At 29.4% G+C, this 27,716-nt stretch overlaps 2 protein-coding genes across 2 annotated transcripts; one reads left to right on the top strand and one right to left on the bottom strand.

The window, feature by feature from the left end:
- The first annotated feature begins 4,998 nt into the window (after positions 1-4,998).
- On the top strand, positions 4,999-15,044 carry LOC116777551 (uncharacterized). The gene is made up of 15 exons (XM_061526521.1): positions 4,999-5,443; positions 5,725-5,875; positions 6,351-6,468; positions 6,851-6,985; positions 7,608-7,821; positions 8,243-8,391; positions 9,772-9,969; positions 10,188-10,615; positions 10,741-10,766; positions 11,223-11,387; positions 12,927-13,077; positions 13,358-13,475; positions 13,561-13,695; positions 14,211-14,424; positions 14,619-15,044. Exons 1-15 carry the CDS (start codon positions 5,281-5,283, stop codon positions 14,771-14,773), a joined length of 2,520 nt encoding a protein of 839 aa, XP_061382505.1. The 5' UTR covers positions 4,999-5,280; the 3' UTR covers positions 14,774-15,044.
- A 7,124-nt stretch (positions 15,045-22,168) lies between these two features.
- On the bottom strand, positions 22,169-27,578 carry LOC116777646 (alpha-tocopherol transfer protein-like). The gene is made up of 7 exons (XM_032671309.2): positions 27,454-27,578; positions 26,964-27,123; positions 26,290-26,452; positions 24,116-24,230; positions 23,827-23,958; positions 23,088-23,301; positions 22,169-22,792 (listed from the first exon to the last, which is right to left on the bottom strand). Exons 2-7 carry the CDS (start codon positions 27,121-27,123, stop codon positions 22,644-22,646), a joined length of 933 nt encoding a protein of 310 aa, XP_032527200.2. The 5' UTR covers positions 27,454-27,578; the 3' UTR covers positions 22,169-22,643.
- Positions 27,579-27,716: the final 138 nt, after the last annotated feature.

A 27,716-nucleotide genomic window follows, 5' to 3' on the forward strand; every position in this document is an offset into this window, starting at 1 on the left:
AACAGAAAGATCAATATTTAACTTCTTCTACGATTTCGGATGCATCTCGGAAGGTTAGATTTTATGTTTTTTTTTTTAAATATGATAGTAGTAGTTTTTTTTTCTTTGAGTTTGGACAATCATTAGCTCCTTTTCAAAAAATAAAACCTTTCTGAACAAAAAAATATTTTCAATCAATTTAAGCATAACGTTTTTATAAGTAGAACCTTACTCGGAAATGGACTGACTTAAACATATTTCATTTGCTGTTAAAACTCTGTCACAGTTACACTTCAAGTTTATCATCAGTTCCATAGTTTGGACATCAAGGTTATTAAAAGTTTTGATACTTAAAGTGATGAGAGAATCTACATCACCATAAATTTTTTGTAATAAAAGATATAATGATACTGTAGGATGAAAGACTAAGTATGATATTTTAGTTTACTACCGATGAACATATCCATTCAAAATAGACATCAACCGTCCGACAACATGATCCGTCTGCTCGTTAAGCTAAGTTTAGGGTAGGCACAACAATCACGACGAGTCCTCTATGCTTCGTTGACCAACACTCTTACCACAAGTTCGCCTCGTGAGACTACAAACTAAGCGTTGACAGTTTAAAATTTTGTAAACCTACGTCGATATTATCATGTGTGAAAATGTAATAATGAAAAACTGGAACTGCTTCGTAATTTGCTTCCCATGTGAACTTATGGTAAGGTTACAGCTCTTTTGTGCTCTATAAAGCGCAAACTTCACAACCCTTGCACCTCGTTTTCAAATAGTAATAATTACACTAATGAACAACGAAAAAAGTAATAATTGGTAATAAATTTATTTTTGGGCCAGAACAAGGAATATAGTTTTGAATTCCTTGACGACAAAGGCACTAACTTCACTTAACTGAGCGTTTGCATTGTAATTACCACAGGTGTCGTCAATGAGTTAATATTAATAAAAGAATACTAACTGCACATAATCGTATACTGAAGTTATTTATTCTTTGTTTGTCAAAGAGATTTACCAAATTAGAAAGCAGCAATTAGATAAAAGGTACTGGGCCAATTTTGAAAAAAGGCCTCCAACCAAATTTTAATAAAGGTTTATAAGGATAACCATGTCTTTGGTCGTTGAGGTGCATTGATGGTAACTGTGAGCATAGATATGGGTAGTTGTACATACTGAAAACTACATCACATGTCAGGGTATTTGAAATCATAAATTAGACAGAGTGATGCAGTGCAGTTAAAAAGAGAAGAGTGGACACGACAACATCTCATTATTCTTTTTATAACAATCGCTTATTAAAAATTAAAAAGTCATAATTTAAAAACAAGCGGCCCTTCTTGAGTCAATATAACATGTATATCTTTTTTAAACAATTAAACGTTATCTGTAATTTTTTAGCGCATCGCTGCTTTGAAATAAAATTAATTAAATAATATCATAATAATATTGGTTATTTCTACCTAGTTAAAGATTTTTGTTGAGTCTGCTTGTGTATGTTATATCTAGCCAGAGTCCATTGTTGTTTGTAAGGTTGGGGAATCTCGTAGATCGTAGATCCGTCGAACTATCTTCCTCAAAATATTACTTCCGCCTTAGTCAGCAATAGCAGGCAAACTTATAACTGGAAACCTTGTTTAATAGAAACCTCCTTTGGGATAATTTTGCCCCCAAAAAGGTTGAGGAGGTCAGAAGAGAAGAGCTACCATTTGAATTCAGTGGCTTGCAATGAAAGGCCTATATCCGCCAATGAACTTATTACAGCTGATACTGAGAGGATAATGATGTCAGTAATTAAACATTTGTGAAATTTCCATTAACAATTTAGATTTAAAAAAGAGTATTTAAACTTTAAAAGTATCTCTCCAGATCCTTCACATATCCGTTATAATATCTCCCTAGTTTTTTAATTTAACAACGGCCAATTCGGGTACGCTGACAATTTCTGCAAATCTGGAGAAATATTGGGTATCATAAGACCTATTTCTATTATATTAATTTTAAATAAAAGAACATAAATTTTTTTTTTGTCATAAAAATAAGGAAAACAATATTACGACGAAAAATGTTTGTGCCGAAAAGATACCATATCATAGTAAATTTTTCACAATACAAATATAAAAATAATTTAACTGTTAATTTAAAAAAATCTTTACACGGTATTGAAGTTCCCAATATTCAAATTATGACTAAGTATAAGACATCTATTACTACACATTATCTAATGTATTATGCTGATAAGGTGATTTTATAAGATTAATAAAACTAATGCTTTAATATTATAGTGGCCATAAATTTTATTTTGAAATTAATGGCAGTAGAAAACGCGTCTTGAATTATGTATGTATTAACGTCTTAAATATATAGGACTCAACATTTTGATGACAAAAATTTGTCAATATTAAGACAAATTACATGAACATTATAAAAAAAAATATTAAAACTAAAAAGAAGCTGCGATTTAATATAATTAAAACTCCTTTTTAAATATAAAAGAAAAGGTACCATAACTATTAACTATATGTAATAAGGAATATTCAAATTTCGCAAATTTAACAAAGAGTATCATTAATCGGTGGCTTAGTTATTTTTCTTCTCTATAAAACTGAGCTTAAGTTATTAAAAAATTACTTATGACAATGTATCTACTTGTCCCTATTTCACTTCTGTAATATTGTAATTCAGCTCATAAGAATGTATGCGGAAACTTTATTTTTACGGAGATCTGAAAAGACAATATACTTTCATCTATCATATATTCTAAGTTGTATTACCTTGTATGATGTCTTTATCCTAAAGAAAGAAGGGTGAAATGTTATATTTCCTGTCGCTCATATATAAGGATTAATTACGTCATTATGCTTGGGTTGTCACATGTGTATATAAATATTTAGAGTATCAATATGTATGCTAATTTTATAAATATCTCAAGAAGTTAGATTTAATAAAATTTGTTATTTAATATAGTTGATTAATTTTGGATCATAATTGGAACACAGAGAATTATTTTGCATTAAACATTACCGATGCATCTGAAACCCCATTCGCAATAAATGTACTAACAGCCGGCGTGGAAGCCTTGTTAAGCTCAATGGAATTGAATTTGTATGTATATTGAATTCGTACATATAATTTAATTCCTAACAAGCCTTGAGTTTATTGCATCAGAGAATCAAATTATAAACATTTCAATTGTATTATTGACAAACTAAGATAAATATTATGATAAATTAGAATATTTAAAGTAGTTTCGTCCGTAAATACTTTAGAACTTCATTCAACACGAAGTGGAAATATAAAAAAAGTCCTATGATCGCATTGAAAATAATCTCATGCAAGTTAATTAAAAAGAATAAGTTATAGGGAAATCAAATTTAATTAATCATATAACATATGTTTGTTTGTATGTATGTATGTATGTATGTATGTATGTATGTATGTATGTATGTATGTATGTATGTATGCTTGTAATAAAAGAATTATATATAAAATTATGTGGCTTATCTGTATTAAGTAATAAAATATGTTCTCATGTCCCATACTCGTACATATTACAATAAAATTCCATAAAAATAAAGTGGTCGTTTGTAATGTAAATCAATATTATTTCAAGAGTATGAACGTCTTCGATCTTTGCCTACAATTAATATAAATAGAGTAATATAATTTCATATCACATGTATTTTAACAAGGATATCTCTGTGATACTGTCACCGACATATTTTGCTCCCTTTTATGGGCCCTTAGAACCATATAGAAGATATCAACACATTACGAGTTATTTATTACTTTGGCAAAACTAACATATTCTGTTAGTATATAGTTCAGAACTTTGTGTCACATAAAATCATATTTAGTTCATATATAATAAAAGAAATAATATAATAAATAACTAGGTGTGTATGATCAGAGAAATACAATATTTACCACAAACAGATTTTGTACCAAATCTTAACAGATTTTTGGTTGTATTTTTGTTCAATTGTGTTTCTAAAAATTACATTCATTTTATAAATATGCAAAATAAGAAAAATGAAACCTTTTTTCAGTATCTGGCTTAGGACATGAATAAAGTTTAAATGATATTTCAAATAATGTGAGGGTCCCGTTTAAAGAGCTAAAATACCGAGATTAATAATGCTTGAAATATTAAAATGGAATTGCAGCTAAAATATAGAGTTCTGTGATGATATAGAACGACAATAGTTTTATAATAAAATTAATTAAAAAGTTCTCTTTAAGATACTTTTAAAAACGATTGCACTAACGAATGATTCTCAAGCTGTCAATGTCCCGTAGGAGACGATAAAACGAAAAAGAACTTGTACATCACAAAACCAAAATTCTTAAGCATATATCAGAATTAAGAACTTAATTCTCTCGAGGTTTTTTTAATAGAGACATCTTCTTAATTATCATGTTTGGATAAAAGATTTTATAAACGACTTATATCAGTTGATTTAAAAATTCTGCTAATAGTTCCATTTTAATGTATTGAGCAATGTACTGAACGCAAAACTAGCACTGACTACGTACGTTCTAAAATGGTAAAACGAGAGTAAGATATTTTATAAGGCGCTTTTAATGTTAGTGACCCTTAAAAATGCAGGTGGATTTTGTGTTTAAGTATGTTTAATTTGTACGAGTAATGCTTCCTTTGATTGATAAATTACTCTTTATAAAGAAAATTAAGCCTATGACGTTGGGCTGTAGATCCCAAGATTTCATTTTTAATATGGAAAATGGTCTTTTAAAGCTTAAACCACCACGCTCCTCAAGTGCTAGAAGGGTTGGTAGAACTAGAAACAAACAAAACTCTACCATCTTTTACCAAGCCGCAGAACAAAGTAACCAATATAGCCTTCCAGTATAATTTATTTAAAAGTTCACTGTGTATTTATTGGCAGAGTAAGAAATAATAACACTCTTTATTCTTTTAGAAAAAAGGAAGTTACAATTTTATATAAATCCTAATACAAATTTATAGCCACCATTCCTACCAATTTTTTCGTACACAAAATTGCAAACAATTCCATAATAAATGTAATTAAAAAGTTAATGTCATATAAATAAGAATATATTTATTAATACTATATGATTTAGAAAGCAGTCAAACATGAGTTGTGCGGTACTTGTAATTTAGATTCATAAACTTAAAATGCAATAATTACGCAATAAACGTTTATTTAAGGTCCTTGCGAAAATGTGTCGGGCAAAGTTTCAGTTCGTTATTCGATCTGAAAGGACGTATCGTCATTTGTCTTCCTTCACGTATCAATCTAGCCTTCAATGGAGTCCATACCGAATGATTCTCTATTAGAATTTAACCCTGACACTCTACAATACTTAAGGAAACAATACTTGCTTGATACACCTGGAAGAATTGAAGAGGCTGTTAATCTTTTAGAAGAATGGCTGAAGAAACAAGCACATTTTATTCGAAAAGAATTTTGTGAGTATTTGTAATGGATATATTAAGTAGTAATTATAGCCAGAGTGAAATTAGTTGTTAATATAAAAATATAAAGCGTTATTTAATATGAAATATTTATCTGTAAATACTTTTAAGGCAATGTTAACACCACACATATTGAAATAAAAAGGAACGCATCATCTATTCAGTTGCATATTAGGAAAATTAACTCCTGTTATTTAAATTATAACGTTACTCATCTACAATATAGAAACTACTGTATGTTTATATACTTAGTTAAAACATTTGGTTCTTTACAGCGAGGGATTACCTGGAGAGAACAATAATTATAAGTAAGGGTTCCGTGGAAAGAGCGAAGAAAAAATTAGATAGTATATGTACCTACCGTACATTATACCCTCACTTTTTTAATTATTTTAACGTTGAGAACAACAAACTTCTGGATGATTTGTAAGCATTTACTATAACTCTGAATAATACATATAAACTAAATATAAAAAATTAACTGAAAGAGCACTATATTTATGTACGGAAAAATAATTAAAATTTTTATTACATGGAACTAGCAGAAAATTACGTACGAATAGCTAATAAAATACAAAATCTATAAAGTTTTAATATTAAATAGCCATTATTTTTAAATGATTCTTATAATGCAGGAAATAAAAAGTTTAGTATAATGGTTGAACCTTTTTCTGGGTTACAATCCTTTTGCTCCTCACTCGTCAAAGTATCACATAGTGATTTTAATTACTTTCTGTTTGCTAAATTGTTCACGTTTCGATTTTAATTAATTGTCACACTCATACAAAGTATTCCATTGTATTAAAAGACAGTCTTAAAAATCTTAATATATCATGAGAAATTTTTAACTTCTTTATTGTAAGGTTATATATATTTCTGCAATAAATTTTCTGATTTACAGTTACGGATGTTTTCTGCCAAAATTAACAAACGATCACTACAGAGTGTACGCTGTTAAAAATCAAATCAAGAATACAGTTGAAAGTGGATTCTTAGATTATTATCGTTTTTACTTTATGGTATTATATTATTTAACTTTATTCACATTTATAATTACAAATGTATAATAGTCTTATTTCTTTTAATAACTTAATAAGTTGTGACGTAATATAATATTCTGAAAAAAAAATTATTACTGAAAATTCAAAGTAATGTTTTAATTTTATTACAAAACAGTAATGTGTGATTTTGTAAACTTTGAACAAATTTTAAGGACTTGGAAAACTATGTGTTACTAAATTTTGGTCCTCATATTAATTAAATCAACTAAATATTATCCGCCTCTTTACTCTATTGAAAATGCAATGACGGTATCAATTTAATGTAGTTTACACCTACATTTTAGTTCGGCGAAACAAACATATGTCTCAAAGAGAAAATTATAATGAATATTAATTTCAGTTGTGTGAATATGTTCAAGCTCACGATTATTGTAATGGTCTGGTGATTTTCGTGGACTACTCCGATGCAAACATCATGGAATCGATAAAATGGATAACTGTCACAGACATGACACGTCTGATGGAAATAATGAGGGTATATTAAATTCATAAGTTGTTTTTGTATTAATATTTAGTTTCTGTATACATCTACCGCATATTTTTAGTTAATAATGTTATTTAGTTGTTTTAATATGTAACCTAACTAAAATATTTATTTCATTCCTTCAAAATTTTCATTCTCATTCAACCAAGTCGATTTAATTTGAAATAACAATGGAAATTCAGCTGTTGACAGCTGAATTAAGTTGTTAAGGATGTATAATTTTGTATTAAAATCATTAATACTCCTATTAATTTTATATATCTTATTACTTCTAGACATATTTACATAAAGTCAGCTCAGAAACACTTGAATATTAAAAACGATTGAAAAGGTTCTTAACGCAGAATATTTGAAATTACTTTTAAAGCTGTCACTTAATGGTACAAAATATTTTCTAAAAATATATGGTCACTGTGTTTAATATCAAACGGATAAGCATACATATATATTTTGAAACTTCTAATTAATCTCTTCTAAAACTATAAACATATATATATGTATAAATATATATATGTTTGTAATTATAATACTTTTTGTTTTAAAATTACGTAACAAATTTTAATAATCATTATTCCTAATCCACAATTATTTATAAATTAACATATCTTTGAAGGAAGGATATGGAATGAGGATAAAAGGTATTCACATTTATACACAATCTATGGCAATAGACGCACTGGTTTCTATTATGAAACAAGGGACCAGTCCTAAGGTTGCCAATAGATACAAAGTGCATAAGACCTTAGAAAGCGTCTATGATTATATACCCAAAGACATCTTGCCAGTTGAATATGGAGGCAAAGAAAAACCCTTGTTTGATCTTCACAGTAAGTCGTAAAATAATTTCGTTTATTATTATTTTTCCATTAATCAAATTATTACATTATCTACTTTCATTATGGACTTTAAATATTTTGTATTTTTGTAAACAACACCTTCACGTTAGGTATTACTTAACCGGCATTATAAGCTGTCTTGAACACTGACCCCAAAGCCAGATTTTATATTATTGGCCAAGTACGTCAACCTTTTAAAATATATTACTCCAGCTACTCATTAGGGCTGCTACTTAATTGTATTTGAATAATGCAAGTTGTTTTTCAATTTTTTATTACAGTTAATTATTTTTTTCCTTCTAACAACCACAGTTCTTACAAATCTAATAATTTTATCGCTTTCTAATATAATTAAAAAAATTACCATAAATACTGTTTAACAAAACATCTCAAAACATTTTTATAATTTCAGAAAAAATGAGAAATATTTTTGCTAACGAATTCAAGGATTACTTAGAAGAAATGAGACAGGCAGGAGTGAACGAAAATCTCAGAACATCGGATTCTGTCAATGGATCTCAATATTTGGGAATATCGGGCACTTTTAGGCAATTGAATGTTGACTAAATAATGTATTAGATTACGTAAAACACCACTTTATTTTTAGTTTAAGTTCCATAAATGAATTGGTTGTTAAATAAATGGCAATGGAAATCAAAGAGTCCATTTTATTTTTAATTAAAAAAATTTCATACGTACCCTTTTTGGTTCTTAGTTTTGAACTACCTATTTACTAAGCAATAGCCTATAAACGTACTGACGACAGCAAACTAAGCAACCTCAAAGGTTATTTAACCCTGAGTTTAAATTGCTTTGAAAACTCTTCACGTGCCGTCACTTGCTACTACATTGTCCTAAGTAAACCAAATTTTGCAAGAGTTCTAATGAAGCGACAAAATCAAATAAATATATCCTGTAAGTTTAATTAATTCTATTTAGTTTAGATGATTTACTTTAACTATATAATATATAGGTTTATTTTTTCACAAAAGGTTTTACAATACTCTTCATACCTGATAAATAACCTCATCATATATTTATTTTAGTTGATCTGCCTCAACCAACTAGAGAATTTAATGATGATATACGGTTTACGGTGTTTTCAAACCACTCAATATGATGAAAAATAAAATGAAGCAAATATAAAAATATATTTGAGTAAAACTTTGAAAGAATTGATTGAAGTTTGACTATACTTACATCATATCACAATGAAACCTACGTGAGTTATAAAGGTATTGTATAATTTAGCAATCAGAAGTGTTGGAAATATTTAAATCCAAGAAACACATACTTACATACACACATACATAATACAGACATATATTTAAATGCTATTATAATATCAAAGACTATCTAGATTACTTGGAAAATAAATATATACAGATATTTTTTTATATTATACGTCCGCGAACCCGGTAATAAATCGCGTGTTATATCCGATAAACTATAGGCTTACAAATTTAAAGGTAACCCGTATTATATTATGAATTTTTCTTCAATGTCAGAATAACACAAAATGATTATGGTAGTAGATAAGACCTAGGTACTTCATCGACTCGACGCCAATGGTAACCCCTCTTGCCGTTATTCGGGACCCACCTGGAGGTGACGCATTCCGACAGCCGTAAGAGCTCATGGCCTCAGACTTATGGAGCGCCGCCGCGAGTCCTAATTGCCGCATCTAATAACGACCGTTTCAAGCACACATGCCATCAGGTTGGCCACCGCCTGGTGCGACTTCCCATTCGCTAGCACCAGGGTGTCGTCAGTATAACAAACCACGCTGACGCCTCTTGGAAGGTCGATGCACAGCACCCAGCCGTAGTCGATATTCCACAGGAGCGGGCCCAGAACCGAGCCCTGTGTAACACCGCATAACATTTCTCTGCACTTTCACTCGCCTCGCTGACCGGGGTAGATGACAGACCCCTCCATCAGGTAAGCCTCAACTACACGACGGAGGTAGGCAGCCACCCAGTGATACCGGAGTGTCTCCAGAATGCAGCTTCAGGGCACCGAGTTAAAGGCGTTTGCGATATCCAGCGACATCGCCACGGCAACCCTCCCTCTAACCACTGCATACCCCGTCGTGAGGCCTCTCACCGGACCTCTACCTGCCAGGTGTGCGATGAGGCGGTTTGAAAGTATTCTTTCGAAGAGATTTCCCACCTAATCCAGCAGCACGACCGTCGTGCGGAGCTTATTCGGCACCATTTGATAAGGTTGTTCCCATGGGTCTCTATTCAGACTCTCCAACATCTCCTGGCGGGCCTGGTCTTTGGCCCGCCGTATCTCCACACTGATAGTAGCCTTCGCAGCCCTGTTCTCGTACAACTCCATCTGTCTCGCATCAGCGTCCAGAGCCTGAATGCAGAGCCTACGGCGCCTGGTGTATCGGCGTCGCACTCCGATGCACTCACCGCGCAGCGCAGCCAGCTTTCGGGACTACCAATACAGTTGACGCTTGCGCTGGCCCAGACGGACCAGAGGCGTCGCCACGTCACAAATCCTGGACATGGCTTCCTGAAGCCATCTTGCCTCCTCGTTCACTTCGGCAGGCCTTTCTGGTGGAATTACCCAAGCCTGCACGATTACAGCTTCGAGGAACAGCTCTCGGTTTAGCTGCCTCAGGGCCCATCGCGGTCCACTGGGGCCTGCCTGACCAACGGATCTTTGGACTCGGCGGAGACGTTGAACCGGATAAACTGGTGGTCGGAATACGTCTTCACGTCCTCCACGACGCGCCACCGGCTATTAAATCGAAATTTCCCGAAACATGGAGGTGAGAATTTCCGGATATATATGGGCTTAATTTTCTTACTTAATTTTTGTTTTTGAAATATCTTCTCTAAGCTCCTAAACGGTTCTGAACTAAGTTTTTGAGGATTATTAAATATTTCTGCTCAGTAACAGGAATACAGAAAAAGTAATCAGTATTCGATATTACCGATGAGCGGTTAAGGTGATCTGGTTATTTTGTCCTCCTAGTTACGGCATTAATTACAACACAGTTACAATATGTTAAATATTGTATAAAATATAACTTAGCAGAAACTTTACATGGTCAATATTTTTTTAATTGAATTCAAAATTAATAATTTATTTTAAAAAAAACCTAATATTTTTGCAGGTTTTTTTATACTTATGTCTACACTTTCTCATTTGACACACACACGTAGACAACTGATAAATTATTTGAATTATATTGTACTTTATTTTATAAATTGAGTAAAGATTTTAATGCTCATGTTTATAATCCATAATTTTTATGGAAATCTTACGATCATTTACAACCTTTAGGTCAAAGTAGTATGAATAAAATGCAGTGTTTATTTAATCATGCAAAACGCAAACCTTCTCAGTTCTTCGCTTGTCTTCATACTAAGCAGCAATGGAATCTATACCAAAGGACTCTTTATTGGAATTTAATCCAGATACTCTTCAGTTTCTTAGAAAACAGTACAATCTGGATACACCCGGCAGGATTGAAGAAGCAATTGAAATTTTGTCAGAATGGCTCAAAAAACAAAAGCATTTCCTAAGAAAAGAATTTCGTAAGTATTTCCGATTTATGACTTTTGACATTTTCAACAGAGCTAAGAGGAATCATTGTATGTGAATCGCATATTCCATGCCATAAATAAAATGGGTTTTCCCAGCCAGTGTTAACGTTAATGCGAATATAAAGTATAAATATAACGCTCTGAAATACATTTAAAACTTATTGTATATACAAGTCAACCACCATGCAACTTCATATTTTGTAAATTTTAATTTGATCATTTTTAAGAATACTTTTTACTTTGTGCTGAATAGCGAAAACATAATTTATAATAATTTTATAAGTACCATCAATACCAAATAATTATAAATACAAAGGGAATCTTTGAAAAGATAAATAGGTATAAGTTTTATAATAATTTGCATCGATTTAACAGTCATTAAAATAAAACCAATAATTATGTGTACTCGTAAAAGAGAATTTTATTGCTATTGTTATGAATATTTCAAAAGGTTCACTTTGGTAAATAATTGACTAGCCTTTTACCGACTAATTAGCGATTTAAAATTTATAGTTACAAGTATGTTTCCCAAACCAATTGCATTTGCCGCTAGTTCAAATAGAAAACAAATTATACCGAGCTAAGGATATTAATCTAGGTGCCATGTTAGATAAATTAAATTTTAGTCTAAATTTTATTTCTATCAGTCAACCTCATAAATGTTGCTTACCCTTTTTAACTATGTCAAGTAGTTAGAAAGGCAAACCGCGCCCAGTAGGACAGGTGTAAAGTAATGTAGCACTTCTCTAATAAATACCTCTGCAAATTTTTGACATCACTTTAATAATTTGAGCATTAAAAGGATCGTTACAGTTGCTGTTTATAACATAACTTTTGTAACGTTTTTGAATAGAAAATCAATAGCAATATACGATAAAATAAAAATTTGTATTTATTCATATAAAAAATATCGATTGCTTGCAATATTTGTACATAGTACAGAGAGTGAGGATTCTTTTATTATGTGACCAGCATTTTTAGTGAACACTTCCCTGAGTACTTAACTACAAGCACGATTTTAGTCATACACTTCAAAATAGTGGTTTCAAAACATTAGAACAAAACATAAAATAAACGTGATTACGAAAAGAAATCTGATCTTTTTTTACCTTAAAGATTGAAATGAATTATAACAAGGAATTATTAAGAATATAATTTATGAGAGCATTGTTATAAGTGTTTCTTAATAATTATTATGTTAATTAATCCACACAGTGGCATTGCTCAACGTGACAAGTCTGCACTTATTATAAAACTAGCTTTTCACGCGCTTTTATTTGCACGGAATAGTTTTACTTGATAATGAAAAAAAAAATAATAACAAAAAAAGACATAAACTTCCACCTATGTCAAACTAATGAAAAAAATTTGTTAAATTAACCTTGAGATATTAGTATCATATTCCTCAACATGCTTAATACTTACATAGCGCTTCGAAAGTTTATTAAATAAATACACATTTTCTCAACTTTCTAACTCCATAGTTCTTAATGTTACGAAATCGGTTACTTACTCATATTTTTATTCCAGCAAAAGATTATTTAGAAAGAACAATTATAATAAGCAAAGGTTCTGTTGAGAGGGCAAAAAAGAAGCTGGACAGTATATGCACCTATCGGACCCTGTTCCCTGAATATTTTACCGTCTTTAATGTTCAGGAAAATGAGCTCTTGGATGAATTGTAAGTCTGTTTATAACTCTGAATAGATTGTTAAAGTAATACCTATCTATAAATATTTTTAAGTAATGCAGGAGCGTACTGATTTCTACAAGGACTAATTCGCTCCTGAGCTCAGGAGTGGTGGTATAAATTTTATCTCATAAGTGTAGTCAAATGTAAGCAAAAATATATGTATAGTGTATACGTTTGGTTATAAATGCATATTTTTTTATGTGTCATAAAACAGTTACTGTAGATAATACGTAACAGAAGATCTTAATAACAGTATTGGATTTTTCAGTTATGGATCTTTTCTACCCAAACTAACAAGCGATCACTACAGAGTATATGCTGTCAGAAACAAAATAAAGAAAACATGTGAAAGTGGATTTTTAGATTTCTACCGATTTTTCCTCATGGTATTTTTTTTTAAGATTAAGATAAACGAAGTGGATCGTTACTTTCAACAAAATTATTGCAATTGATATATTAAAAAAATTTCAGCAATGCGAATATGTCCAAGCGCATGACTACTGCAATGGCCTTATTATTTTCATTGACTATTCCGACGCAAACATCATGGAGTCGGTAAAATGGTTTAACATAAGTGACGTGAAACGTATCCTGGATATAATGAAGGTATTTAATTTTATCCCAACATTTGTGTCTTTTCTAGTTAACTGGAAATATTTAAGGGAATGCCCATACAAACGATGAGGTGTCATGTTCTGGTGTTGAACAATGACTTTTAATATTTATATTTAAATGAATGTACTTTTGTCTAAAGAGTTTTTTGTTCAGATAATTGCTCTCTTTGGGGTCAGCTGCATCGCCCGATCCTTAGAAAGTAATTTCAGAATAAATTCAAGCAAACTTACCTGAAAATGTATGGTCTAGAGACTGACCTCTTTATTTCTGTAAAAAATATTCTTCACTTATACAACAGCAGCAAGTTAGAGAATATAATGTGATGATTTTTCAAATTTTTGTTATTATTATATTATTATAATTCAAATATTTATATAAAAATTGCTTTATCAAATTATCATTAAAATTTATCAGTGTTAATCCAATACATTTTATACATCTTTAGAATAAAATTGAAAGATTGGTGATATTTTTTCAATATTTCTCTCTCTCTGAATTGTTTAAAGGAGGGATACGGTATGAGGATAAAGGGTATACACTTCTATACAGAATCAAAAGCCGTCGATGCCCTTGTAACAATTATCAAACAAGGAGCTAGCCAAAAGGTGGCCGGCAGAGTCCAAGTACATAAAACATTAGACAAAATTTACGAATACATTCCCAAAGACATTATGCCGTTAGAGTACGGAGGTCAAGAAAAACCATTATTTGAACTGCATAGTAAGTTAGATTTCACATATTAAAAAGTTGTAAACAAAATATTAGTTGCGCATCATAAGCAAGCATTATCGTTTTTTTGCTTCCAATTATTTTAAAGTCGCCAAGGACAACGAATAGAGATAGCTGACTTACCGATGTGGAATAGTAATTTTTTTTTTCATTTGTAATATTTTAATTTTTTTTATTCATTCTAGAAAAGATGCGACATATTTGTTCTTCGGAGTTTAAGAGTTATTTAGAGGAAATAAGACAAGCTGGAACAAATGAAAGCCTGAGACCAGAAGATTCAGTAAATAAATCGCACTATATGGGAATATCCGGGACATTCAGAAATTTAAGTGTTGATTAAACTATTCAACATCTCTATAGTGAATTCGATATCATTTTTATGGTAGTTTAGATTCAATAAAAAAAAATACAAAAAACATGAATTATGTATTGAAGCAAAAAAAATATTATATAAATTTCTTTTAGGGGTTGGAGAGAACTACTACTATTAATAATACCTTATAAGTATATACATACATATATATGTGTATATATAACTAGACTATTCTTGATGATAATTTGGTGTTGTTTTAATAAAGGAAAATAAATGGTTACATAGCATTAAAATAGTATATGCCTTGCCTTTTAATAATATAACTATTACAATATAAATAATGTGAAATTCCTATCAAAATATTTCAACACAAAGTCTGTATTACTACCGGAAATTCTTCAGGAGTTGCTACGCCGTCACGTATTTCTTTATCCTTGTCCTAAGTAAACGAAGCTCTTGGATTAGTTTTAATGAACCCATCCAAATATATCAACGTAAAATACATGATATATTACGGTAAGTGTAATTTTTTCCTAATTTTCAGGTACAATATACTTGAGTTTGAAAATAATTATAGTAATTTTAGATTCAAATTTTATTTTTTATTTTCTTTTTGAAGCAAACAAAAAAAAAACTTGGATCGCTAAATCAATATCTACAACGTATTTTTTATTCAAAAATAATGAAAATTTTAGATTATAATTCAACTCAATTTTTTTAAACCGCTTTGATCGTAAATCCAATAGATTTTGTAGTAACGTAAAGATAGGAACGAAATTTCGGGATGCAAATGTGTCTCCGCTAGATGGATATTTCTGTATTTATTTAAATTTACTAAGAATATTTTCGGTGTCGTTCAGTAAATAACTAAAAATTCATTATTTAAATGATATTCATAAAATATAAACCTTCTTTCCTGTGAAAAAAATATATTGGTAAGTATCTATTTGACGACACCTTATCAGACAATCAATATTAGAAATGTGAACCTTAAAATTATAATAATAAATTGCTTGAACAATTTTTTTAAAGCTCATAACATTCATTTTAAACTCCTAGAACTGAATCGTTATAGCAAAATCTTTTTTGCACAATTCATAAAATATTATGAAAAAAAAAAAATTTAGGCTTTGATTTTATTTCTCATATTTAAATTTAAAAAATTTTGTACTACAATCGCTCGCTAGAAGTCTGATTGTTCTCTATTGCTGTACATTAAAAGTATTAGTTGTGAAAAATTTTAAAAACTAATAAAGTTGTGAAATTATTTTTAATAAAAATTTATACATTATTAAAGCTCCATAATAAATGATAAACGAATACTGTAGTGCCATTTTATCAGTTTATTAAAATATTATATCATTTCGATTCCATTCGATGTTGCCAAAATAGTAATGTACACTACGATCATATTTCACGAAGTAAAATTCAAACTAATTTATTTATTAATTAATATCTTCCATTACCCTAAAATTACACATAAAGTAGTGCTTTATTTATTTAACCAAGTGGAATATATTATAACAAAATATATCAAACTAAAAGGGTATACATGGATATTTATAACAGGCAGACAGATTAAAAATGTATACTTGGTGACCGTTAATAGATGTTAATTATATTAATTCTGGATTATGTGGTAAATTGTATTATTCAAACAGTAATGTAATGGAAACGATAATCCTTGTAGGGGATACCCATCTAAATTTATAATAATCAGTGTGGAATATATACCTATTGGTCCATTAGTGTCGGGTTAAATGTGTACATTAATGCTATGATAAACTACGTTTTGCACCGAGATCATGTATTACAAATGATTAGATCACGTTTTTTTTTTCGTTTCGTCAAAAAAAAATTACTGATAAACAAAATTTACCGCTTGTTAATACCTGGAAATAAAAGAAAAAATACAAAAAGGTCACAAAATTTTGTAAACATTTTTTTATACAAACAATTTTCGACGCGTACGAGCTTTGAATATATTATAGCGAGACAGAAAGGGCAAAAGACATGTAAATATTTTACAAGGTCGGCTTTTTTGTTTGTACAGTCAGCCCTAGATTGCATGTCAGTTTTTCATGAAAGATTGAATAATGGGTAAATAATTTTACTCCTGGTATTTTCATTGGAGTAACATGAGATGTTTTAATTTATTAACGGCAACGACGACAACTAGTTGTCAAATTTCAAAAGCAATTAACGTTGAAAAGTGTTTTCAACGACTTTAATGATATACATATAAAGATTTTATTAATGTTACAGTAAGCTTATTTAAGTTTTCAGTAATGAAAGAATGACATTGACTGATTAAAGACTGCAGACTAAAGACCGCTTGGTAAATAAAATTTTAAACGTCTTTTCTTTGTCGTATCAACTTAAATTCAGCAAAGAAAATGTAACAAAAAGACAAATTCTAAAATATATTATATAAAGAATATTATAAAGCACAATATACAACATTCATTATTTTCCCTTTAAATTGCATGTATTGTTTTAATCTTATGGCTTACGCTCCTCAAAGATCTTCACTTCCGAATAAATTGCAGATGAAGTTGAAAATGAAAGATACATAGTTTCGTATCAAGTGTCAGTGCCTTGATTTGGTTGAATACTTCATACCAAACTTTTCATAGCCTAACTCAATTCTCGGTAGTAGGGATGGCCCAATCGTTGCAGACGTCACATACAAGCAGCATTTTTTACTTCAAACGGAAATAGAAATTGCGAATCTTTGTCACAACAATTGCTCTGATATGATAGTGACCGGACGACGAAGATATTGAAAAAGACTACGATAGGGATGTTGATGTCAATAATAATGGTGAATCGGATGACAGTTAATATTTAAATAAAAGTGCGGTATGATTATCAGAACTCCCAAATACAATCTAAAATACTTCCATTTCGCAAGTAAAATATATGAAAATATTTTTCAACTTTCTTTCTTAAATATAAAATGTATAAATGCTGAAAAGCACATTGTATATAATATAAAGGCAGATACATATACTCCTAACTTGACCAATATAATAAGGTAACTAATTTAAACAAATCATACAGATTTAAGAAATGTACTTATAAGGAAAAAATATGTAAAATTTGTTAAAAATATTTTAAACCTATGCACTCCAGACAAATTAGTGTCACTCCTCACGGAATTGTGGAACCGCCTCAAACGATTAATGGAAGTCTAAAGGCGTAAAGTCTTTTTTAAAAATATAAATATTATTGTTTTTTCATATACATTCCCAAATTCAGTAAGGTGCAATGACACATACGCGGTACAAAAGATTCTATGTAAAATATAGTATTTCGTGTTAATAAATTATATAAGAAAAATAAAAAGCTGGCTAGTTCAGAGATTTCATATTTAGTCTTTATATGTTTAACCTGGTAAAGCAAAATATGACTAGACGATCCACTGTAATTAAGTTTGGAATTAATATGACGGCGCTATAGCGCTAATAATTGGTGGAAAAAATTACTTTCTATATTTGATAAAAAAATATTTAAATTAAATAATCTTTGTTAGAGTATGTAAAAATATATTATTTAGATTTCAATTATGTTTCAACAGTTACTATTTATTCCGGAATGTGATGATTGTTACTGAAAAACAAAATTAATATGCAACACTACGACTGTTAAATCTCAAAACTTAATAAAAATACGTAAACATATGATGAAAAATTTTATCCTACCACAGGAGACACCTGTAAAAAATACTTATTCAAATTCTCCTTATATATGAATTCCAATCACATTTTAAAAAAGACTGACAGCTAAACGTTATAAAATGTATTTTATGCCATTGCAGTCTTTACAAAGACAGTATTGTTGAAGGGTAGGTCTGGAGTAGTAAAAAAACTTACTGCTTTCATAGAATTTTGTGTATTTAATTAAACTTTAAAGTTCAAACAACCCGCGTTGTTTTGTAATAACATTAAAATAACAATCTCTGATGAGATCACTTAAAAATATATTTTGTTTTAAATGACGATTAGCCATCTGTCCCAAAGCTTCTGGATATGATGGCCATGGCATTAGACAAAATATGGCATTATGCTTAATTATTTTCGTAGTATAGGTTTGGGTCTTATTTCTTTATTTTTGACAGAGTTTTTTTCTCTTTACCACATTCAGATAACATGTATTCAAACTAAGTACAATTTTCGTGAACCCAATACTTACACACCGTGCATTAAAACTAGTCCTTGCAGAGCCGAGTCGGATTATAATCTTCTCCACATCCGCTATAATTACCTCTGTCATTTAACTTTTTTTTTTATTCTTTTTCTAACATACTTTATTGGCAACAGAAAGCAAAGGGTTTGCATGGTTTTTGATATGACTAAACAATATCTCCCCTTTTTCTTCTCCAAATAAACTTGATGGTACCAATGGTTCCTTTTCGTCACTATTCTTCTTTAATGTTCTTTCAAACTTTTTTTTATGAATTTTATACTGAAGAGCTGCGGCACGTATAGAAGGTTTATTTTTTTTTACAACACTGAATCTTCACTCCTATTGCCTCATAGAGTTACTGAAGTTCGCTTGTATTTATTAGGCATCTTAAGCAAATTGTAAAATTATTTATTTATAAAATAACGATAAGGTTTCTGTACCCGGAATAAGATGGCTCACGTATTCCAACTAGCACTGGCCATCTCTTTTGTTTATCCAGAAGAGATGACCACACCCCAAAAATAATCAAATCGCAACACGATGCGAGTAATTTTGAGGTAAGAAAAAATATTGACTTTTGCAACAGGACTAAAAATAATCGTTATTTTACGAAACTAATATCGCAACAGTCTAAAACAATAGTCTGATAAAAATAATTCTACCACGCAAAACAAATTTTAAAAAAAATTCTTACTTTTCAATTCTTGTTCGCTAAAAATTTCCAGGCATCATTGCTGTTACGTACGGCATGAAGCAAACTAATTAGTATCTAGCCAACGATTCGGGAATTATTTGTTATTGCCATCTACCCCGGATTTTTCCTTAAATATATATTTTTTTCAAATATTGAGACCAGTCCAGTATATATAATATTGTCGACAAGCTCGCTATATGTTAATATCAAAATTCAATTCCTGTGCCTTGCTAAGCTACATCCTTAATATAAATTAGCATTATCGCGAGCCAACCAAACAAGCCGGTTTTTATTAGTTAAATATTGAATTGCACAAAGTTTATGTGACCATCCAAAACTCTAGATGAAGTCAAAAAATATGTAATCAATTTAATATTTGCCAACATAATATTTGTTATTGTATTTAAATTTAAATAAAAGTTTATAATAAAAAAAACGGTAATAGAAATACTAAAACCGTGAATCCTAACAGAAAAGGATTTTTATATAATTCACATACATAGATAGATATGGCATTTGTAAACAACAGCCAACAAAGTCAACATCGATTAATATGAAAAAAAAATAATGTGATTGTAATGAAAGAAATTTTAATTTGGAACATATACGTACTGAAAAAATGAAACTAAAGCATTTTTGAGACTGCTTAAAATAACATTATCTATAATATACGTTAGCTAACGCAATCAGTTTATTGCTATAGTATATTTACTTTTGCTTCTATTACTATATAAAGTCCTAGAAATATTACTGGACTGACGCTCTATTCTCAGGTAATACGACATTGCAAGCGATACCCGCAACGCACAAATATTTTCTTAAGGAAAATGAAATTCAGCAGAGGATAAACAAATATTTAGACAAAAACAATGCATTAATTTTGAAATTACAACCTTATTAAATTACTTCAAATTTAAATTTAACTGTCTAAAGCAAAACTCTGAGAAAATATTAATGTAATTAATTACAGACAACTATCAATCAAGCTTTTCCTTTTAAGTAAAGGCATGTAAGGAGATAGACAGACAGGAGTAGATTTTACACCAATAATTAAAAATTAAAATAAATAATTATGTGATCCAAAATATAGAAAGAATTACTTTTGAATCTTAATTTAATAGATTTGAAAAAATATAGCTAAATACTGCTACTAATATTAAAAATTTTAATGAAGCTATAAACTTTACTGAAACACCTAATCGCAATGATTTCTAGAATATTTCAGAAAAATAAACGATTGATATTTCGGTTTTTCGAAAATTCATACAAATCAGTGTAAAAATATTAAAATCACTAGATATATAAATTGGATTGGTTTTACAGGTTACTATGATATTTTTCTTAATAAAAGGCAGAAGCTACTTCAGTTGTAAGTTGCAACTGTAAAAAGCAACTCAATGCATTCCGGAGAAGAAACATCCAGACAGTTACAACTATTTACTTTTATACAAGTATTGTTGTTTAAAACCAAATTTTAACAAAAAAAATTACACTGCCAATTAGTATAATAAGGTAGAAGATGATTTTAATGAATTGACTGTATGAAGATGAACGATAAAGCAAAATCGCGATGATAATAGCCAATAGAGATAAATTCAATACAAAGCAATAAAATAAACTTTGTCTGCGGTCAATGGCTAAGAGACAAAAGGAGTTCTGCTTAGGCAATAACTCACAAACAACCACGCCTAGTCAGTAGGGTCAGTGGGACATTAATAACATATTGGTATATTGGTACGAAGCTGTTGGTCGTTTAATATTTTTTTATTTGTTCCTTACAAATTAAACTATCATCATCAGATCTTATATTTAATATTATTTTAAAGAGATTTTAATTTTAATAAGGATTTATTTTACGCTACAGACATGCAAACTGGCGTCATGTTTCAAAACTATATATGAGCTAATTAGCAACTAGACGCTACCTGTTAGCACTCGTTATAGTACTCCTGAGGGGTTTTCGTTACGTATTCGCAACAAGATCGTAATTTCCAAATACCAACCCTTATTTTTTTAAACGCAAAAACAATTTATTTATGATGTAAATATTAGAACAACAAATACTAATGTAACTCACTGGAACTGCAATAATTCGATCTCTATTAAATAACATATTTAGTTACACGTTAACTATTCACTATATTATTATGTGTTTAAATTATAAGAATTTATAAAAGATACTTTTATTAAGTATTGAGAAAATGATGATTGAATATTAAACAACGGAACCTATTAAAATCCCGATTATATCTTTAGAATGCGTGCAGACATTACGACTAATTAATTACTTAGGACAGTACTTTATATAGTGTGACATGAAACACTAGTTAAATTAGTCCTTGTTTTATCATATATCAAATTAACTAATGATTGATTATATCATTGACATAATATCAGCTAATCATTCATCAGCGATAGCTGTTTCAATGGTTACATACATCAATTGTACATTGCAATGCAAATTACACGGATGGCGTTCCGTAGTTGTTATACAAAAATTTCTCATAAATTAAATTAAACTCAGACATCAATAAGAATTAAAATTTTTATTTCTATTATTCTTACTCAAATGATGTAATTTCTGATGCAGGACAAAGAAATATAGAGACGCCTTAAAAATAAAAATAAAAAAATATGCATATTTTTATGAATTTCAATTGAAAAATAAATTTAAATTAAATAACAGATGTTTTAAATAATATAATAAAATAATAATAAACCTACACCATGTTAACATTTTAATAATTTAATACTTCCGTCGATATCCCTTTACATCTTGGTCACAGCCTTATATTTATTTCATATATATAGTCACTTTACGACGCTATTATTTCAACTTGTATGATATGATGTATGAAAGAATGTTTATTTGTTTCACGTAAAAATAATTAATAGCGTTTTACTCAAACACAATATCTCTTCTTACATAAAAAATAATTTAATAATCCTTACAATTTTATGATGAGCGCTTTTAATGTTTTAATACAAGCAAATTTTCAAACCAAATATTTAAATTCAATCAAATTCTAGTTTCTTGAATGATCCGACTAAATGTTCCTCCTGGTATTTCGTTCCCATTCTTTTGCTTTCGTCGGAAAGCTGCTGGCAACACTCCAAAAGATAATTCTTTGACAGGTCTTTAAGTAATTCCTTTCTGAGAATAGCTGTAAAAAAATTTATATATTGTATTAGCATTGAGACCATAAGGAGAAAGAAATATGATAAAATCTAATAATGCACTGCATAAGCATTTCTGATGGTTGATAATTTTTTTATAAAAATCATAAATTCCATTAACTAAAACGTGGTTCAGAAAAATTTGTTATCGTAGATATTAAATAAGGAATAGTAGTTAAAATAATGAATTAATTATATTTTAACACGTCTGTGGATGAAAATTGTGTCTAACAACGATGTATTATGTGGGTCGCAATGTAAAAAAATTTAAATGGCCTACACCTTTCATATCATTTAACGACGGTTGCTCGCCTCCATAGTCTTTCGGTAAGTATTTTTTCGGTATATACTTATGAAGATTTTCACTATTTTCATGACATACAAAGCGTTCCATTATCTTAGGCTTTACAAATTGCTTAAGGAAGTTAACAACATGCTGACCGAAACTTGATACGTTGATAAAATGTATTTCAAACATTTTAAAACCTACGCCGTCCTGAAAAAAAATAAATGAATACATACATTTCTAATAAATTATTTAAAAAAAGAACACAATACATAAAATAAATAAACGAATATTTTTTTGATTTCTTAATCCTCTAATCTTAATCCTATAAAGTTTCCAAATAAATATCTTAAACAAAATAATAGTTTAGAAACGGAAATTTTATTTATAGTTAGAACTTGAGTATTCTGAACTTCATTAATCTTAGCATACGGAGCAGCGTTGTATGCTAAGTGCTAACGTACCATTAATAAGATCAAGTAATGAAGATGCAACCGAAAATTACATTTATTTTAGTTAAATTTAATTTTGATTTAATTAATTTTGATTAAAATTAATGTAGTTGAAAGACTCAAATGACTATCAATATCTTAGACTTTGTTTTAAATTACATTAAAAAAATCCTACTCCGCGTTTTTTACTCGAAATTAAAAAAAAAATTTTTCGGCAAAATACTATTAAACCACCAAAATTAATGTTATTTATTAATAAACAACCAAATTTAAAAGATTTCACCTGTATAATATTCATAAATTTCTGAATTGTTGTTGGATTAACTCTCAATATGTGTCCAAAGGACACATTCTCCAGGTCCATAATCCAAATCTCCCCCAGCATATAGTCAAATTTTAATCTCAAATCACCCAGCTGTAAGTGAAGTTAAGTATTATCTTTTTTTTTAATTTTCATTTACAACTCGAACCATTTTTGTTCTTCTCTTGTTTATTTATATTTATTATTATTACTTGATTTTAATTTAACAACCTACCGTCGTAATGAAGAAAATAAAAATAGCAATACTAACCATAATAGTGTTCCTGAAGATGACATCTGCATCGAATTTGCTTGGATCTGGGTCTGTGATTTTAAATATGGATAACCTCTTTTTTTCGTATAACTCGAACATAGCAGCTTGGTGGCTGTGAAATAAAATAAGTAATTAAATAAGCGTTTAAAAAGTTAATTTATAATTAAATCTTCATTTATTCATATTTAATTAAGAAACTTTAACATTTTATTTAAACACATTAAACTGTACCATAAATTGCAAGTGTTTACAAACTTTAAGTTAAATATGCAATACGTACAGCATAGTTTATACTTAACACGTGAATATATACGCTAATATTCTATTTGGTTTTTGTAATTTTAACGTAATTGAATCTCACCAATACTGTTCTCAAGAGTCAACCCTAAATTTTTATTCTAATTTCAAAAATGAATTAATCTACCAACCCTAAGAAGTGAGCGTTCATCATGTTCCCAACCAAGACGCGTCTAATGCCTTGTATTTAATGAGAGTCTTTTGTTAAATTAAAAAAAATAAAAAGTTTCACCATCAGTCATTTCATAAATGACTGAAATCTATTATAATTCCTATTAATGTGTTTTTCAAACGTGTATGGGACACCAAACCATAGTAGGTACATATTGGATAAAAAATTGCAGAAATCTATATATACGTGTTCGTAACATAATTTTAGAAGGATTCTAAATTAAATATAAACTTTATTTTCATAATGGTTAGAGACTCATTTTAAATAGATAATTAATAAATTGAATTTCCACTATATATAAAACACAGAATATTACTCTTTTTATATTTTATAACATACTTCATTATCTATGAAAATTATATTTATACGAAATAATTTTTGATTAAGCGAACAGTTTATTTAAAACAAAAAAAAAATCAAAATTGTTTTAAAGGGTGCGGTAATGAAGAACGGTTCGTATATAAATCATTTCGGATTACCCATATCTGCATACGTTACGGAAGACATTTTATACGTCCCATGAAGGTCGCATAACTTAATTGGAATGAGTATTTGATGAAGTAAATGATCACTTTAATAAATAAATACTTGATTTTTAAATATGAGAGTGTCTAAAAAGGCTTTAAGATTTTAAACTTGGACTGAAGCCAAATGGTTGCCATTAATAAATAACACAAAATAATTTTGAAGACGCTGTCTGAAAAGTCACTTTTATAAAGGATTCATTTTTGTTTTTAATTTTAAAGAAAATCTGCATAAAAAATGTAATAAAAGAAAAATAAATGTTTGTTTCAAAACATTTTAAAGATTTGAAGCCGTTGCGGACAAAAGAGAGTAAGTAATAAGTTCCATAGATTTGTCTGTGTATTTAAAGCCTCTTAGAGAAAAAGAAGATCTTAGCATTATAGTTTCTCTAACATAAACTTTTCCTTGTTTATATCGAAAGGAAATTGTTTTATACATTTAATAAAAGACAGATGTTGATAGAATTCAAGCATTCTTACGTTCTGAAGAATATTACGTTCTATCGTCTTATACATTCTCGACTTACAATTTCATTTTTAAATCATAGTCACTATAATAATACTTAGCTGATTTGATCACATTCAAATAGCACATAATGAAACAAGAAAGTTGAATAAGAGTGACGGGTGAGAGATTCCACCATTCTAAATAAAACTACTTTCACTCCTTTTAACATTAACTTTTGATATACCTATCTTGTTTGTAACACCGGAAGTCGGTGAATACATAAAATATAAGGAAAAAATAACGTCTACGCTACCTTCACGATTATTTTATCCTTAATAATTACATGATAATAATTATTAATATTGAAAAGCAATGTAGCACCGATCTTATTTTATTTCAGTTCAAATAAATACATTGTATATATTTGTTGTTTTCGGGTTTCGGCTTTGAGAGGTAATATTTCGAAAGAACTATAGAATTATTTTCATTGAATGTTGTAATGAACGAATCAAAATACTTGAAATGAACATAACCAAAAGACGTACCTCGTTTGTATATCTAAAAGGAAATGGGAATCGTGAGTGATGAACGCTTCCTGTGTTACTTATTTTTTCCGCCATCGTCAAAAATATTACGAACGTAGGTAGTCACTAGTTTACTGATTTATCACATCCACACAAGTAATTATTCTGGGATACCATTGTATGTTAAGAATGATCAATAGACTTACTAAAATGACCAGCCGTTGTATAATGGATTTGTCAGCACTTCTCTCCTGGACAACACCAGTTCAGGCGCCTGCGACCTGTACTTGTAGAAGTTATCGATTCTTCGCTTTGTCTTTTCGCGAGATCCGTTTGTCGAAATTAGCAATTTTTCAATATGGTCTCGATCTAGTTATAAAAAGTATTTATATTGTCCGTAGAAATATCTCATGAATAACTTAAAAAAATATATGTTTAAAAATCCCTACCAAAAATATTGGTTAACAATTTATTTTATGCGAGTTTAAGCTGTCATGGCCTATGGGACAAACAACTTTCTACAGTACTTTCGTTTTATTCTTAATGATACTGTTTTGGTAAAACGTCTTTCTTGGGTCAATAAAGTGAAAGTATAACACGACCAAAAACAATAATAATATACTTTCCTTATAAACCGTCATCAAAGACGAATTTTAAATGATTAAACTTTCAAGGAAATCAATAATCACTTTATCTAAAAATCTATTACCTATTTTTTTTTATGAATTGAACAGGCCAAAACCTTTAACGCCATAAAAAAATACATGTAATTTTTTTTTTAATAATAATAATACTTTTATATTATGTTTTGAAAACATAGTTGAGAGAAGAAAGTAGCTGTCATGTATTTTACACGATTTCAATCAAGATTTTAACTTACCAATGGGAGCGTGAACCAAATGTGCTTGTTTGTTGAACCAATCGAGTATGGCATCAATATCTTCTTGCAGAATGCTTTCTTTCATTCCGAGTTCTCTTCTTATTTCTTGCTTATCGCTTTCCGAACACGGATAAAGGGGATGTTGATCTTTAAGATGCATCTGTGGATAAATGCATGATGCGTTTCTTTAAATATTACAGCCATCATTTTATTTTTATTAATATATTATAAAATAGCTTATCTATGAACAAATTAAACGACCAGCATCTTAATAAAAGAAAATTGTAAACAAAATCACGGGATGCAATGAAAGAATATTAATTTTTAATAAGATTTATTCTACAAAAAAAATAAAATAATATTAATAAATTTCAACATTCAATCGAAGAAGTATTAAGTAAAATCGCAAGTAATATCAATAAAAATTGCACTGCGTGAATTCAATATAAGAAAAAATAATAAATAAATTAACACCCGCAAGATGTCTTACCTTTTACATTTAATTTAGCGCGTATTATTAACGAGTACCACTCTCAACTCTCCGAAGAGTTTTGATTGAGGCTCTTATAAAACTTCTGTGATAACGAAAAAAAAACAAGTTTCGTACGACCTTCGAGATGAATGTTATAACATACAACAACTAACACTTTGGATGATAATTAAACTGAAATAAACAATGCTGTAATGTGTTACTTTATGGATGTTTTTATATTATTTCTAACGATTATTGAGAAACTATTGGCGAACTAAACA

This window comes from Danaus plexippus, chromosome Z (genome assembly GCF_018135715.1).
Source record: "Danaus plexippus chromosome Z, MEX_DaPlex, whole genome shotgun sequence".
NCBI classification, from domain to species: Eukaryota; Metazoa; Arthropoda; class Insecta; order Lepidoptera; family Nymphalidae; genus Danaus; species Danaus plexippus.